The sequence below is a fragment of the Cloeon dipterum genome, chromosome 1 (genome assembly GCF_949628265.1).
Source record: "Cloeon dipterum chromosome 1, ieCloDipt1.1, whole genome shotgun sequence".
Classification (NCBI taxonomy): domain Eukaryota; kingdom Metazoa; phylum Arthropoda; class Insecta; order Ephemeroptera; family Baetidae; genus Cloeon; species Cloeon dipterum.
In genome coordinates, this window is record NC_088786.1 from 11,686,921 (window position 1) to 11,699,981 (window position 13,061).

The 13,061-nt window shown below is 40.2% G+C and overlaps 5 protein-coding genes across 10 annotated transcripts; 3 read left to right on the top strand and 2 right to left on the bottom strand.

The window, feature by feature from the left end:
• Positions 1-12: 12 nt before the first annotated feature.
• Positions 13-1,930, bottom strand: eIF3h (eukaryotic translation initiation factor 3 subunit h). Its single transcript, XM_065484391.1, has 6 exons — positions 1,721-1,930; positions 1,516-1,666; positions 1,289-1,459; positions 977-1,226; positions 787-922; positions 13-314 (listed from the first exon to the last, which is right to left on the bottom strand). The coding sequence occupies exons 1-6, from the start codon at positions 1,808-1,810 to the stop codon at positions 72-74; spliced, it is 1,041 nt and encodes a 346-aa protein (XP_065340463.1). The 5' UTR covers positions 1,811-1,930; the 3' UTR covers positions 13-71.
• Positions 1,931-2,091: 161 nt separating this feature from the next.
• Positions 2,092-3,555, top strand: 312 (ribosomal silencing factor RsfS-like protein, 312). 3 transcript variants are annotated; one of them, XM_065484439.1, is made up of 5 exons: positions 2,092-2,162; positions 2,343-2,518; positions 2,606-2,785; positions 2,846-3,115; positions 3,178-3,555. In XM_065484439.1, the coding sequence occupies exons 2-5, from the start codon at positions 2,353-2,355 to the stop codon at positions 3,375-3,377; spliced, it is 816 nt and encodes a 271-aa protein (XP_065340511.1). In that variant the 5' UTR covers positions 2,092-2,162; positions 2,343-2,352; the 3' UTR covers positions 3,378-3,555. The 3 variants fall into 3 exon arrangements, with proteins under 3 accessions (XP_065340511.1, XP_065340493.1, XP_065340502.1); XM_065484421.1 differs by having other exon boundaries at positions 2,102-2,236; XM_065484430.1 differs by having other exon boundaries at positions 2,113-2,240.
• Positions 3,556-4,114: 559 nt separating this feature from the next.
• Positions 4,115-6,554, top strand: LOC135939788 (coiled-coil domain-containing protein 9-like). Of its 4 annotated transcripts, XM_065484358.1 has the most exons (10): positions 4,116-4,436; positions 4,718-5,091; positions 5,219-5,299; positions 5,370-5,429; positions 5,533-5,789; positions 5,845-5,942; positions 5,995-6,087; positions 6,137-6,190; positions 6,246-6,329; positions 6,381-6,554. In XM_065484358.1, coding segments are annotated over exons 1-10 (1,143 nt in total). In that variant the 5' UTR covers positions 4,116-4,435; the 3' UTR covers positions 6,422-6,554. The 4 variants fall into 4 exon arrangements, with proteins under 4 accessions (XP_065340452.1, XP_065340430.1, XP_065340437.1 ...); XM_065484365.1 differs by lacking the exon at positions 5,370-5,429; XM_065484373.1 differs by lacking the exon at positions 5,370-5,429 and having other exon boundaries at positions 5,536-5,789.
• A 61-nt stretch (positions 6,555-6,615) lies between these two features.
• LOC135939733 (serine/threonine-protein kinase RIO3) lies at positions 6,616-10,313 on the bottom strand. The gene is made up of 11 exons (XM_065484278.1): positions 10,138-10,313; positions 9,891-10,048; positions 9,157-9,347; positions 9,004-9,107; positions 8,765-8,950; positions 8,495-8,706; positions 8,310-8,439; positions 8,181-8,250; positions 7,972-8,117; positions 7,357-7,527; positions 6,616-7,300 (listed from the first exon to the last, which is right to left on the bottom strand). The coding sequence occupies exons 2-11, from the start codon at positions 10,022-10,024 to the stop codon at positions 7,019-7,021; spliced, it is 1,626 nt and encodes a 541-aa protein (XP_065340350.1). The 5' UTR covers positions 10,025-10,048; positions 10,138-10,313; the 3' UTR covers positions 6,616-7,018.
• A 97-nt stretch (positions 10,314-10,410) lies between these two features.
• On the top strand, positions 10,411-13,036 carry LOC135939759 (cilia- and flagella-associated protein 45-like). The gene is made up of 8 exons (XM_065484314.1): positions 10,411-10,662; positions 10,745-10,986; positions 11,044-11,233; positions 11,285-11,458; positions 11,524-11,697; positions 11,754-11,969; positions 12,026-12,195; positions 12,257-13,036. Exons 1-8 carry the CDS (start codon positions 10,561-10,563, stop codon positions 12,315-12,317), a joined length of 1,329 nt encoding a protein of 442 aa, XP_065340386.1. The 5' UTR covers positions 10,411-10,560; the 3' UTR covers positions 12,318-13,036.
• The last annotated feature ends 25 nt before the right edge of the window (positions 13,037-13,061 follow it).

Here is a 13,061-nt window from a genome sequence, read left to right on the forward strand (position 1 = left end):
GAAACAGCAAAATTGAAGACATTGTCGAGATTATATTAAATGATTACAAAGGTGGTTTCCACTTATCGACACTACTGCAGTGACTTGGCTGAACCGGTGTCCTCCTTGGCCTTCTGCAGGGTCTGCGTGACGAAGAGCTTGGCCATCGCCTGCGAGCAGAACTGGGCCACGTGTGAGCTGTACGCGTTCACCTGTCCGGCGACAATCATTGGGTTCAGCCTCTGTGGCGTCGGAAGCGGGCGGAACAGCTTGTTAATGTCCTCGTCGGGCAGGGGAGGCTCGTCCTTTGCTTGCCTCGCGGCATTCTCTTGCGCCTACAAAGAAAATTCTAAATAGATCAAAATGCCAAGCTGATGGTGCTGGGAGGAAACTGGATTAAATTGTAATATGATTTTTCTTCTCATTTAGAAAGAAAGTGATTGACGATGTTCTATTGTATGGTTTCTGCCAAGTTTACCCAAACCACTTAAAATTTAGCCTAAGTTTTTAACACCAATATTCTGGTGTTTTTCAAAACAAAAAATAGTTTAAAATTCATGCTGCTATGAGCTACCAGCAAAAAATATGATTAGATTTTTATGTTTAAAATTTTAATTCCTTTTTGACAAAAGATAGCCATGACTGTAACTACGAATTTTACTGTGGAGGTTAAGTACTGCTGATGATGGCTGCAGGGGCAAAACAGCCACTGTACGGTACAAGAGCGTGTGATATTATATTTTTTTAAATTTTGACTTCCCTTCTTATTAAGCTGCCTGTATATTATGTCATAAAAAAGCAACTTACCCTTTTCTGCATGTATCTGTATTTGTCCTGCTGTTGTCTGAGCACTTGCTGCTGGTAGCGGTTGAACTTGATGGCCTCCTGATTGAGTTCGTCAACTCTTTCCATCATGCACCTCATGTGTCCTTCCAAGACAGACCTTCAAAGAAAAAAAATAAAACATTTCCAAAAGGCCCCTGTGCTTTCTTCTTACGATGTTCCAAGATCCAGGAAGCCAAGACCATCCTCTTCAGGGACCATGTCCGATAGCTGGTTCAATAAAATGTTGGACAAGGAGGAGTTCTTCATGACCACGGGCACTTCAATGAACAGGCTCTCGTAGCCAACCTTCAGGTTCCTCAGAGCGTCGGGAGTGAAACCCTCTTCCTTGTACATGACAACAGCTTGCGGAGTGAGACGGTACGCTTTCAGAGAAAGGAATCCTCTTGCAGTCTTTTGAGTGTCTAAAAGGCAAAAATGGGTTGGTGAGCAAAGGCGAAGAACGAATTATTTAATTATGTTGTACCATAAATTAAAACAACTGACTCCTCGATGGAATTCTGATAATGATACTGCGACTCCAGCAGTGGTAAGCTGATGAAGTTTCCAACATCCGCACTCTGGTACCAGCCCACATGCAAATGATCCACGTTCACTCTCCTCAATTTCTTCATCATGGCAATTTGGTACGCCTCATCTATGAATTGATTTAATATTCAAAGCAGTGTTCACGTGCAAGTCAATTAGAAAAACCTTCATCGACAGAGTCGTCCTGTTTTGGGAAGGGAAAACAGTTAGTGATTTCCAATCGTTTCTCCACAACTAATCCCAAGAGGGCACCTTGCGCAACATCAACGCTGCCAGAGCCTTCTTCGTGACAGTGTTTGATCATTTTCATCATTGGCTGGAAAGAGTTCAATCTTAAAAAAGGACAAAATGTGTTAGAAAAATGCCTTACCAGCCCGCTGATTTGCACAACATTGATGGGGCAGTCATCCGGTACCACTCTTGACCGCCCGCCCCGTATTCCACTGACTTTCGAACTCATATTTAATTTAAGTAATCGAAAATCTACGGATTGTGAATTAAATTTTTTGGTTTTTGAGGAATTAAAATCGAAAATACACGTGTCGTGTCACAGCAAGCGGTCACAGACCAGCAATCCACAAACACTGAGAATGAGAACAGTCACGCCCTCGTGTGGTGAGCCCGTGAGCCGGTGAAAAATCGAGCATCGACCAATACCAAGCACGCTTTTGTTACCAACTTTCTCCTCTTTTGCCGGTCCTCGAATGCTGCGAAGCTGACATTGGCTGACATCTATTGGTTATAAAAGCAAGTAAAATATGTAGAAGAAAACAAAGCATGGTGTTCTGCTCTGTTGAAGATATCAGTGTTCGGTTAATAATTTTCTGTTAAATAATTTGCACGTTTTGCAATTATAGCTATACGATATTAATGTATATCTAGAGATGTAGGTAACAACTCTTTGCTCCACCTTCAGTAGATTTGAATATAGATATATGTATATGATGTACTTAATGTCATTTTTTCATTTCGTGTTATGTATATGATTGCAGCGTGTGAACCATGATTGGAATCAACCGTCTCATGTCATTGGGTGCTACATTACGTCTAAGTAGAAGCATTGCCCAGCTTTCAAGAAAAACTGATTTCCTTTGTAGCTGTAGAAATGTTCAAGAGATTAGATCAGTTAATTTTTCCTCAAAAAATCCTACCGATGAGGACAATGGTGGTGAGAACAATTTTGGCAGTCCAATTTAAGAGTTGGAAAAATGAATTAATTTTAATGGCAACATTTTTTCACACTTTTATATGATAGACGAAGCTCTGATGACTCTTTTATCTACAAAATACAAAATCTTAAGCGGAGATAACGCACCTCTCATTTTGGACTCGGAAGCTGAACGCCAAAAAGCTGATGAAGAGGCTGCCAATGTAGAAACCCAAGAGACTGCTCTGGAAGATGAAGATGATTTAATCTCACACTTTGACTTAACCAGTAATATCAATTTTTTCTGCTATTTAATATTCAATACTCAACCAAATTTTGAATTAACAGGAGGTGTTCGCGGAGTCTTCGACATTGAGCACCTGGTAGACGTTTTGCACTCGGAAGGTGCCATCGACCTTTTTGTGTGCCAAGTTCCAGATGAATTGTGCTACGCAGACCAAATTGTGATTGTCACTGGTCGGTCTGTGAGGCACAGGATATCATTGGCCCAGCTCGTGAGGAGAGTTTTTAAGAAAAAAAGAAATTCAAGTGACATCTTGCCACGCGTTGAGGGCACGACCAATGGTGGACAAGCAGATTGGCTAGCTATGGACTTAGGTAATGATTTAACGATGCGGAAAAGTAAATCTACAGATATTTAGTTTTCATTTGTGTTGCAGGCAACATCATTTTGCACATTTTTGCAAGAGCAACCAGAGAAAAATATGACTTGGAATCGTTGTGGAGTCTTGGTTCGAAGCATGACACCCAGAGCAATAAGAAAGATGATGAGCTTCTTGAGTTACTTTCTAATAAAGATTTGTACCTTGAAGACTTGGAACCTGCAGACCCTGCTGGCGTTGGAAGTAATTTGACTTAAGAATAATGGTGGATTTTTTTTATTAAAAATAGATATTGTAAGTTCCCTGTTGTCACTTGCCCAGGAAGCCAGTTGTTAGCAGTTGACTTCTACGTTGCAAGTCTATAAAAGCTTAGCCTTAGAAATGTGTATGTATGTAATACAACAGAACTCTTGATATTACAAAATATGAAATCTACCCCTTTTATTTAATTTTATGCTCCTATACCGACCTCTTGTTTTCAGTTTCAGAAACTTTATTGTAACATGTGTTTCCCCTACAGCTGGCGTATTAGTCAGGGTTATTAAATTTCTAAATCGTTAGATCTAATACCTAGTTTCCTACTTAGAGTGAAAATTCCAAGTTAACAAAACTGGCATTGAATTCAATTCAAATTTGTGTATTTTTTAAATATATTATGCGTTTAGTTTTTCTGAATTGACAGGAGAGATATGAAAAGGCATAGTAGGCCCAGCACGCGATTTTTCAAACACTGCCCTTGTAGTAAAAAGATAAGGGTTGTTGAAAAGGGAGACAAAGAAACAGTATCCCCAAATTTAATATTAGGGTTTTCTTCATTACTTGTTATGAAACATTCCTGGGCAACTAAATTCTTGCCAATTTTATTTGTCAACGACAAAGAGAGACAATAAAAGCCATGTAATAATGAACATGCTTTTTGCCTTGATCCTGCATTAGATCACCGATTTCTTATCCAACGAATGAATGGAAGAGGGGAGAGGGGAGTGCATGTTGTAGCAGTCAGCGCAGCGACACTGACAGCAGGAGTGGTAAACAAAACAAAAACTCGCTGCTTCGATAGTCCTTGCCAAACGCAACAACTGCTGAACGATTTTAATACGGTTGCCTAGATTTTTATATTAAATTACTACTATCTAGAGCGGGCAGCTCGAGAAGGTTATTAGTGGTATTGAATCATTACCACACCACACCTAAACCCACAGGCAAGACAACTGCAAAAAAGATACCATCTGTCAGAAGGTTCCATTTAAATTCAGTGCTTTTTTCCCTTTAAACTGGAATAACGGGAAACCCTAATAATCAACTCTGCTTTGCAAGTAAGTATTTCTATAAATTGTTCGTTGGTCATTTCTTAAGTCATTAATGTAAATGCAATTTAATATATTTTGATAGAAAAAAAATATAATTTAGTAAAAAAATCCCTCAAGTTATAAATACATTACACAAACGATAACATTCATTTATTATTTAGGCTTCTTTCCAACACTGTTTCACATAAGTCTTTTTCCCTATCTAATAAACTGCTCCAGGAGAAGCCATATAATTGCAATGAATTGAATTTATCCCGTCATTTAATTCAAAAAATGTTTCTATGAAGTGAGCGAAGTGGAAGCAGCAGCAGCTGCTGACAATGACATTTCGGAGGCAGCGCGCTTGGAAAAGGAAGCAATGCTGACGGAAAAAATGGCAAAGATGCGAGAGAAGAATGAGGCGATCAGAAAGCGGTACAATGAGGTGCAGGAGGACCTGAAGAACGCGCAGACCATCAGTAGCCAGGTCAAGGTTGAGTCGGGTAGCGACGACGAGGATCGCAAGCCTGTGGTCCGCAAGGTTACTAACAAGACACCGTCGAGGGACCGGGAGTGCAAACAGAAGTTCACCCCTCGAAGACAGAACTCAGAAAGTAGCAGCAGTCAGGATACTGGTGCTGAGCAGTCCATGCAGGCCAGACCTGTGCATTCGTTCGGAGAGGTTTGTGCCTTCAGTGGGTCTTTTAATGATATTTTTGATAAATAGCTTCTTTTTGAAAATCTATAGTATTATAGGAGTTCTCTGCATATTTGTGGGAGCTATGAATATATTTTGATGGGGTTTTCAGGGTGGAGGACCTCCTCCAGATCCAGGCTACAATTTCCTGGCTGACGAGGAGCGAGATGGTCCCAAGGAAAATAAAGAACAAGTAAAAGTTGCAAATACTAAAACCCAACAATTTTTTTGAACGTTATTATTCTTCTTCGACTTTATTTCAGAAAGAGAAGGGAGTTAACAAAAATAACCCTGCATCTTCTGGGCATGGTGGCGGCTTCAAGGTTTTTAACTCTAGCATTTCACTCTGACTAATACACAAAATTTCTACCGCTCATTTCGGGGGTGAAGAAATAATGACATTTTGGGTCCTTTTCCGTTATTTAGCAGAATCAACAGCAGCCTCAGCGTGGTCGCTTTCCTCGGCAGAGGGGTGGCCAGCGGGGCAACCGGCAGTTCCAGGGTGACAACTTCTCGCGGTCCGCTATGGAGGGTGGGCCGCATGATAAAGATCAAAAGTGGCGCGAGGAGCGGGCGGCCATCGACGAGGCACGCATCAGGAGACAGCAGAGTGCTGACGGGAACTGGCGCCGCGAGTGGGACAACAACAAAGACGACACACAACCGCAAACTCCACAAAACCAGTGAGGACGAAATTTTTTAATTCCTTGTCCCATCAATATCATTTATAAATTCTAGGAATCGTGGTGGGCGAGGGCGGGGCGGCGACCGAGGCTCATTTGGAGGCGGCTTGCAACGCGGTGGCAATGGCACAAAATTCTTTTACCAGCAAAGAGGTCTGATAACTTCAATGTTGTTGAATTACTTATGTCTGATTCAACCCTGCAGCCAGAGGAGGCCCCCATTCAGAGTCGCGCAGTATTCCAGGGGGCGACAGATGGGTGCGAGACACGCAGCCCCCGAGTGAAGGAAGCCGCCCAGGTTGGTTGGTTGTACTTCTTGAGGCTTTTCGTTAATTCTCTATTTTTAGATGATGCACCAGTAAGAGATCTCAGAGATATAATTAACTCCAGGAGGTCAGGATGTGAGAAAAATAAATTGAAAATTATCTGCGAAATTTTGACAATTTGTTGATATAGGTCCCCCTACAAACAGAGGTAACCGTTCTGACTTCCAGCCAAAGCCCAGGAGAGACAACAATACATGGGGCAGCAATCAGATTGGTATCCAGTCCAATAAATTTCTCAATTTAAAATTAACTGAACATTTTCCAGAACATACCGAAAATGATGACGAATGGGAGGACGTGGAATGAAAGTGTGCTTAAATTCGGCAAAATTGTACATACATGATTGTGTGAAGTTGTATCTCAGTAGCTTCATAGGTCTTTTTCAAAACTGTGTTACACTTAAGATCTGTTTTTAATAAAACATGTTGCTTCGCTCAAAGTTTACTTATTTCCCCTTTAACGATATTGAACAGAGGTGAAGTGCAATAAAATGTCCAAGGTGCAATTTTGAATGTATATTTCGACAGACGCTTTCCATTTGGGGACAAAAATTCCCAAGTAGCTAACTCATTGGAGACAAAAACTTTAGGTGTAGTGTAGTTGGGTTAATCCATAAAAAATCTACAAATTTGAGGCTTCACTTTCAAATAAAACTTATCTTGGAGTTCAAGTAACATTTTAGCAAAACTACTGGCTGAACCAATGCAATGATGTAATCTACTACTTTTTGTCAGTCCCAAATATCGCACAAAAAAATGAGGAACACCTATCGCAGTATTGGGCAAATGCAAAAAAATATGCATCAGACCAGGCTTTTGATAGGATTTATATCGCATTTTCGGTTTTAAGAATGGGTTACATCTGTTAGCTACTTTGGCTCTGCTCTTGAATGTCTCCAGCGGCTTATGTTTTTGTGGCTTCCACCTCCACTGTGTGAGAGCTGAGGCCAGCCGCTTCTTTGGACGCCTTGTTTTCCTCCAACGATTTTTGCCAGCAGTGCTCAAAAGGATAGTGGTTCCTTGGCTCTTGGTGGGCCAGAAGCTCCTCATCTCTCTCAAACTCCTTGATCTGCTGCTCCAAAACCGCGTCCTCGATGCACTTTTTTGGGTCGTCATTGAGGCCGGTCACCTGCTTGAACAGCTCATCAGGGCTGAGCACATTTGGCAACCCCTTTCGCCTGAAGAACTGTGTGTGATATTTGGCATGAAATTCGATCCAAACTTAAGTTGACAGCAAAATACCGTGCAAATGTTGGTGCAGTCTCTGTAAAGGAAGGTGCGGGCGCCCGGGTGGCGTGGCTCAACGGCCTGACCAACATCGATGAACCAGCAGTCACCTTCGCACCACAGGATGTTGTACTCAGACAGATCAGCGTGGATCAGTCCAGCCTTCTGGTACATTCCTTTGACAAACTAAGGCAGGGAAGGGAAAGAACCTGATTAAAATAAATTCTACATGATTAGGCGTTTTTTTTACACAGGAGAAGGAAACGCAGTTTGTGATCACATTGCGCACCAAGATTATTAGCTTTTCTTTTCTGAAAAACTCGACTCCCAAGGAAATTTTTTTTACACAAGTTTTCCAAAATTCATAAAATTTTAATCAAAGAAATTTATTAATAATTAATTATAAAATTTATTTTCCTTATAAGTTTTGATAAATACTGCTACTAAAACCAATTTGAGCAAGACTGCATTGACACAAAATATTTTATGAATGCAAATTTATGAGTTCCTTAAAAATAGCAGAACTATATTATATTTTTGGACTGGTACTTGCGCACTACAAAATTAGTAAACTCGTTAATAGATACTTCATTGGTCATGGTAGTCACTCAAAATAAAATCGTTACTTACCTCAATGACCTGTTCATAAGCCACGCTCAACTCAGCATCACTGAGCACGACATCCTTCAGTTTGGGAGCGGGTCCACGAGAGTCGGAAATCATCTCCATGACCAATACATGTTTCTTCAAGTGAGCCACAGCAGGGCACCTCAAGCCTGAAAATTTTGTTTAAAACAGATTGCTTTAGACTGATTCTGACAAACGAAAGTTAAACATACCAGCGTTTTTCATTCTGATCAAATTTCTGAGCTCTTTCTCCGCCCAAAGCTCGATCATTTTGCGGCAATTCTAAAACAATTAAAGTGATTTAGCTAGATTTGATGAGGAAAATAAAAAAGCCAACTCACCTGCTTGGTGAACTTGTCCCTGAATCTGTAATCATTCCTGATATACTTGTCCCGCTCCTTGAACTCGTTCATGGTGGTTTTGAAGACTTTTACGGCGCAGTTTTTCGGCAATTGTGTTCCATCCTCTTTCCTGAATTTTGACAGTGCGTTAGTCTTGTAAAATTCAGATAGTAATGCTCACTCACTTTCCACCCTCAGCGTGCAGAATCACGGCTTCCTTGCCGGTGCTGATGATACCTCTGACGCCTTCCAGAAGGCCGTTGTCGAACCATTTGTGCAGCATGATCCTGGTCTGCGGATCCACGGCCTGTTCGGAAGTCGAGAGTTCAGATTTATCATGCATCTTTGAGCGACGGCCCTGGTCGATCTTGGAGTGGCGCTTCAGTGAGTTGAAGACCTAGGGAAAATGCATGTATATTATCTATTACGCACAATAATATATTATAAATAAAAACCTGATTCGACAGACGCATATCAAAGCCTCCTCCATCTCCAGTTTGGAATTCAGGTGGGAATTCCATAACTCTGCATGCATTTCTGCGGTTTGCCATGGTGATATCATGCTTGGTGACAATTCCTTTTCCTTCAGTTGGTTTTGTGTAGCCGCACTTCGGAATTGTTGGGAAAGCTGCTTCGGAAGCCTGAAAAACGATCTTGCTGAGCATGCAAACTAATTTTTTTACTCTCTGATTACCTCAAAGGTGTCCCAATGTCTTTTCCGGTCGTCCATATCATCTTCGTAATCTGAGTCATCGTCATTTTCACCAGACACTAGGAAATTATCGAGGCTGACAGTGACTGCAGAAATCTTTGTTATGAGAAATACTTTCCAGCAAGTTTTCTATACCTTTTGAGGTGCCGTTCCATTTGGACTCTGTTCTTTTGATTCCCTCATCATGCTCCTTGTCAAACTGCATTTGCAGCATCCTTGCGATCATTAAATCATTTTCGCAGTCACTGGTCTCAGGAGCAATGTAGCATGCCACTTCTTTTTCGAAGGGGTCAGAAAGAAGCGACTTTGTGTACTTATCGACCTCCCTGATTAAGAACAGTTTTATAAAAATTAGTATATTTTATATGAATGACAGAAAAGTGATATCAATTTCCCTTAATTATCATTGAGAAATTTTTGTATTACTTGAAAGCATCGCAGACGCAGATAATTTAATTATGTAATAACTGATGAAGTATTGCGACCTGGGAACCAGACAATATGAGGGTCTGAAATAGTTTTGACACCCCAAGGCATATAACACAAACAGTAATCACACATTCCGCACAGTCGCACACAACTTGAGAATTTGCACGATTGAAATCCCAAAATGGCCAAGAAGCATACAAAGGAAAGGAGGCCGCATATTTTTTTAAATTCCAAGCATATCACTAATTTAGCATCACCCGTAAAAGCAATGCAAAAGTTTGATTACAAAATATGAATACACATATATGTGTCGCAAATTCTCTTGGGACAATGCTTCATGAGCCTTGGGAAATTACGGAATTTAATCAGCATCACTTGATTGCGGAATCAAAATCATCCAAAATTAGAAGCTGTCATAATAATGCTGCATGAATAATTACTTTTTATGCAAATCTGTTGCCAGCTGTTCTGACATAATTTCTGTGAGAGAGGTTGTCGCTGTTGCAGGTTGAGTAACCTTTCCCCACGGCGATTGCGTCGAGGGCGGCGTGCTTTTCTCTGGATTAGAGTCCATATTTTCCAATATACTTCTTACTTGCTGAAAACAGGAATGAACAATGAACGAAGAATATAAATCATTCTTTTTGTTTAGACTGCGAAAATAAAATCAGAAACGAAGCAACTCACTGTCAACAACTGGGACGGAATAATCACTTCAATTTTATAGATTCAACGATCTAATATCACAATAAATGACTGAGGATAGCAAGGCAGGTTGAGCTTTATCACAAACGGATGATTTCCGTTCGAGAGCAACAAATTGTGACGCAAATTGAGCCTAGCAATCAAAGAGTTGTAAGAAATGGTGCAACTGGGTTCTCGTCGTCTTGTTGATTTCGACTTGAGAGTAAAGGGAGGCGGGGCACATTTGAAAAAGTTTAAATTGTGGTAGGGGGACAGTGGCGCGAAAGGAAGAAAACTTTTGATGATAGAATTAGTGTGTATTGCTGTAAGTTGTTGCCATAGTGACGACGAAAAGGTGTTTTAAATCACGCAAAACGTCTAGTTTCACCTTAACTTACCATCCTTTGTGTAAAATATTTTCTGATAATGATGAGGTTAAAGCCAACGCAACAAAAAGTTATATGCCTCACAAAAAATGAGATTTTGAGGCTTCACAGAGGGTTGAACAACGAAAAATTAAAAAATGAGGTAAGGGGTATTTTTCATTACCACATGAGCATTGATTTTTTGCATTGATCTGTTTTCATGTACCTTATCCTAACAATTTTAGAGAGATTTCGAAACTGAAGGAGAGCCGAAACAAATTTTGCAGTGGCCAGAGAAAAAGCCACAAAAGAAATCCAGCAATCCAGAAAATATTGAGGCACAAATTGAAGCAAATCACTATTTAGCCAGAGCAAGGCAAATGCAGTTGGAACAAGAGGACGATATCAAGAGGGCAAACAAAATTATTCTGGCCACGAAATGTCAAGCCATACGTGACGCTCAAATGGCTGAAAAGGAGCAAATGATGTGAATGAACAATTAATGTTAAATTCTCCACTATATGATTAAATTGTAAATTTGCAGGAAAAGGCAGAAAGCCGAAGAAGAGAGAATGGATAGAATGATGGAGGAGGAAAGAGTCAAGGGTCTGCAAATCCAGGCGAAAAAAAGCGAGGGCAAGCAAATTCAGCGCAGCCACTATGTGCAAAATCTAGTGCAGCAAATTAACGAGAACGAGACGAAAAAGATGACGGAGCACGAGAGATACCTAAAAGTAGCAAAATTACTTCAACATTTTCAGCTTTATTTATCTTCGAATTTAAAGGAGAGTAAAAAACTGCAAGAAATGCACAAACGACTAGATATTCGAGAAGCAGAGGAAAAGAAGAAAAAAGCTGAAGAGCAGTTGAAAATTAGAAAGGAACTAAACAAAATGAACGAAACTATAAAACACAGACACCAGTTAGAAATCGTGGAGGAAAAATTGGCAAACTTAAGAGTCAGTTTTTGTTAAACATGGCCTTCAGCGGAAAACATAATATAAATTTTTAATTACATTTCAAGATTCAACAGTACATGCAGGAAAAGGCGGCACGACAGGCAGAACGGGAAGAGAAAAAGCGGAGGGCGAAAATTGCCCAGGAGCTGGAGATTGCTAGGCTGCACGCCTGCCAGGTTAGGCAACAGGAGGTGCAGGCGAAAGCTGTCGCGGAGGTGGTGGAGCGCAAACAGGAGATGGTTTGCTAATCACATTTAATTCATCTCAACCCTTTATTTTGTTTTGGTTAAAAAAGGCCGCCAGAGCTTGGAGGCTGAAGGAATTGGAGTCGGCAAAAATGAAAATGAAACTGAAGAGAGACCTGCGCGAGGCACGCACAAAGCAGGCCGAGGAGAAAAAGAGGCTGAAAGAATTGGAAATGGAGCGCGAGGCGAAGGAAGTGAATGATTTGATGAAAAAGATCGAAGAAGACAAGAAGGCGCAAGAGGAGGAAAAGCAGAAGCACGAAATGGTCAGCACGTGTGAGTGTCTGCGAGCTAGTTTAAATTCATTGAGGGTTATTTTCAGGAAATGCTGAAATACAGAAAGGCGCTGCAAGAGCAAATGTTGGAGAAGAAGAAACGAATGGAGATGTTGCGCGAACAAAAACAATTGGAGGCGCAAATGGAAGCAGAGAGGAAGCTGGAAAAGGAGTTGGAGCTCAAACGAGTGTGTGATATGAAACTCAAGGATCTGAAGTAAGTGCTCATAATGGCCGGGGACGAGCTTGACGAAAATTATTATTTTTCTTTTCTGCAGGATGCAAAAAGTTCCGGAGAAATACGTCATTTGTGTCAAGAACCAACTTGGTTTGAAGTAAAATTATTATATTAAGGAAGGAAAATTTATTCGATCCAATTATAATTTTTAGCAGGGTTCGACACAGGTTTTTTAGCAACTTCAATGATATATTATAGCAAGTTTATTGAACTTCAATTGTTTTCTTTTGGATATGGTTTTGTTTCTAAGCATATTTTTTTGGCCGCGCTTGTCAAAATTACTCTGGTCATCATTATTTTAAATTAAGTGTATACAAATCTTCTCTAGATATTAAGTCAAATTTCGGATTACAGCCCATTTGGGACGATCTCGATTTAATACTGGATAGTTTAATATCAGCGGTGTAAAAAATATAAGAGATGCAAAAATGCAGCATTGTACGCCGACTCATTATAATTACTGTTGAATTTGTGTGACGCCCTTTTACGTGGCTTGAGCTAACTTGAAATTAAATTAAAATGAACTAATTTAAGATATGCACATCATAATTGAATTGAAACACGAAAAGGCAATGTGTCACAGGAGCTGCACGAAACTCCGGAAATTCCTAAAATACTTGCGGCTGTTGATCTTAAGTGCTTTTTGGAAAAACAATTTTCACACTTTGTAAACACCAAAAAGCTATAGGATCTTTTCATCAAATAATTAATTAGATTTTTGAGAAAATTTCCTTACAAAAATGCCCATAATTGAGTCTGTTTTAGCACATGGTTAGTTGCTTTTAAAATGTTCTCAAATTGTAGATTAGGAAGAATCGAAAAATAAAGACAAAAATAAAAATAAA

Coding starts and splice junctions, on each gene's coding strand:
- LOC135939788 (XM_065484358.1), top strand. Junction 5,790..5,844: donor CCGCAAACTCCACAAAACCA/GTGAGGACGAAA, acceptor TATAAATTCTAG/GAATCGTGGTGGGCGAGGGC. Junction 5,943..5,994: donor ATTCTTTTACCAGCAAAGAG/GTCTGATAACTT, acceptor TCAACCCTGCAG/CCAGAGGAGGCCCCCATTCA.
- 312 (XM_065484439.1), top strand. CDS start 2,353: ATGATTGGAATCAACCGTCTCATGTCATTGGGTGCTACATTACGTCTA. Junction 2,519..2,605: donor TACCGATGAGGACAATGGTG/GTGAGAACAATT, acceptor TTTATATGATAG/ACGAAGCTCTGATGACTCTT. Junction 3,116..3,177: donor TTGGCTAGCTATGGACTTAG/GTAATGATTTAA, acceptor TTTGTGTTGCAG/GCAACATCATTTTGCACATT.
- LOC135939759 (XM_065484314.1), top strand. CDS start 10,561: ATGATGAGGTTAAAGCCAACGCAACAAAAAGTTATATGCCTCACAAAA. Junction 10,987..11,043: donor GCTGAAAAGGAGCAAATGAT/GTGAATGAACAA, acceptor GTAAATTTGCAG/GAAAAGGCAGAAAGCCGAAG. Junction 11,698..11,753: donor TGGAGCGCAAACAGGAGATG/GTTTGCTAATCA, acceptor TGGTTAAAAAAG/GCCGCCAGAGCTTGGAGGCT.
- LOC135939733 (XM_065484278.1), bottom strand. CDS start 10,024: ATGGACTCTAATCCAGAGAAAAGCACGCCGCCCTCGACGCAATCGCCG. Junction 9,348..9,890: donor GCAACAGATTTGCATAAAAA/GTAATTATTCAT, acceptor GTTCTTAATCAG/GGAGGTCGATAAGTACACAA. Junction 8,118..8,180: donor GATCAGAATGAAAAACGCTG/GTATGTTTAACT, acceptor CAAAATTTTCAG/GCTTGAGGTGCCCTGCTGTG.
- eIF3h (XM_065484391.1), bottom strand. CDS start 1,810: ATGAGTTCGAAAGTCAGTGGAATACGGGGCGGGCGGTCAAGAGTGGTA. Junction 1,227..1,288: donor GTCAGTTGTTTTAATTTATG/GTACAACATAAT, acceptor TTTGCCTTTTAG/ACACTCAAAAGACTGCAAGA. Junction 315..786: donor ACAGATACATGCAGAAAAGG/GTAAGTTGCTTT, acceptor TTTTCTTTGTAG/GCGCAAGAGAATGCCGCGAG.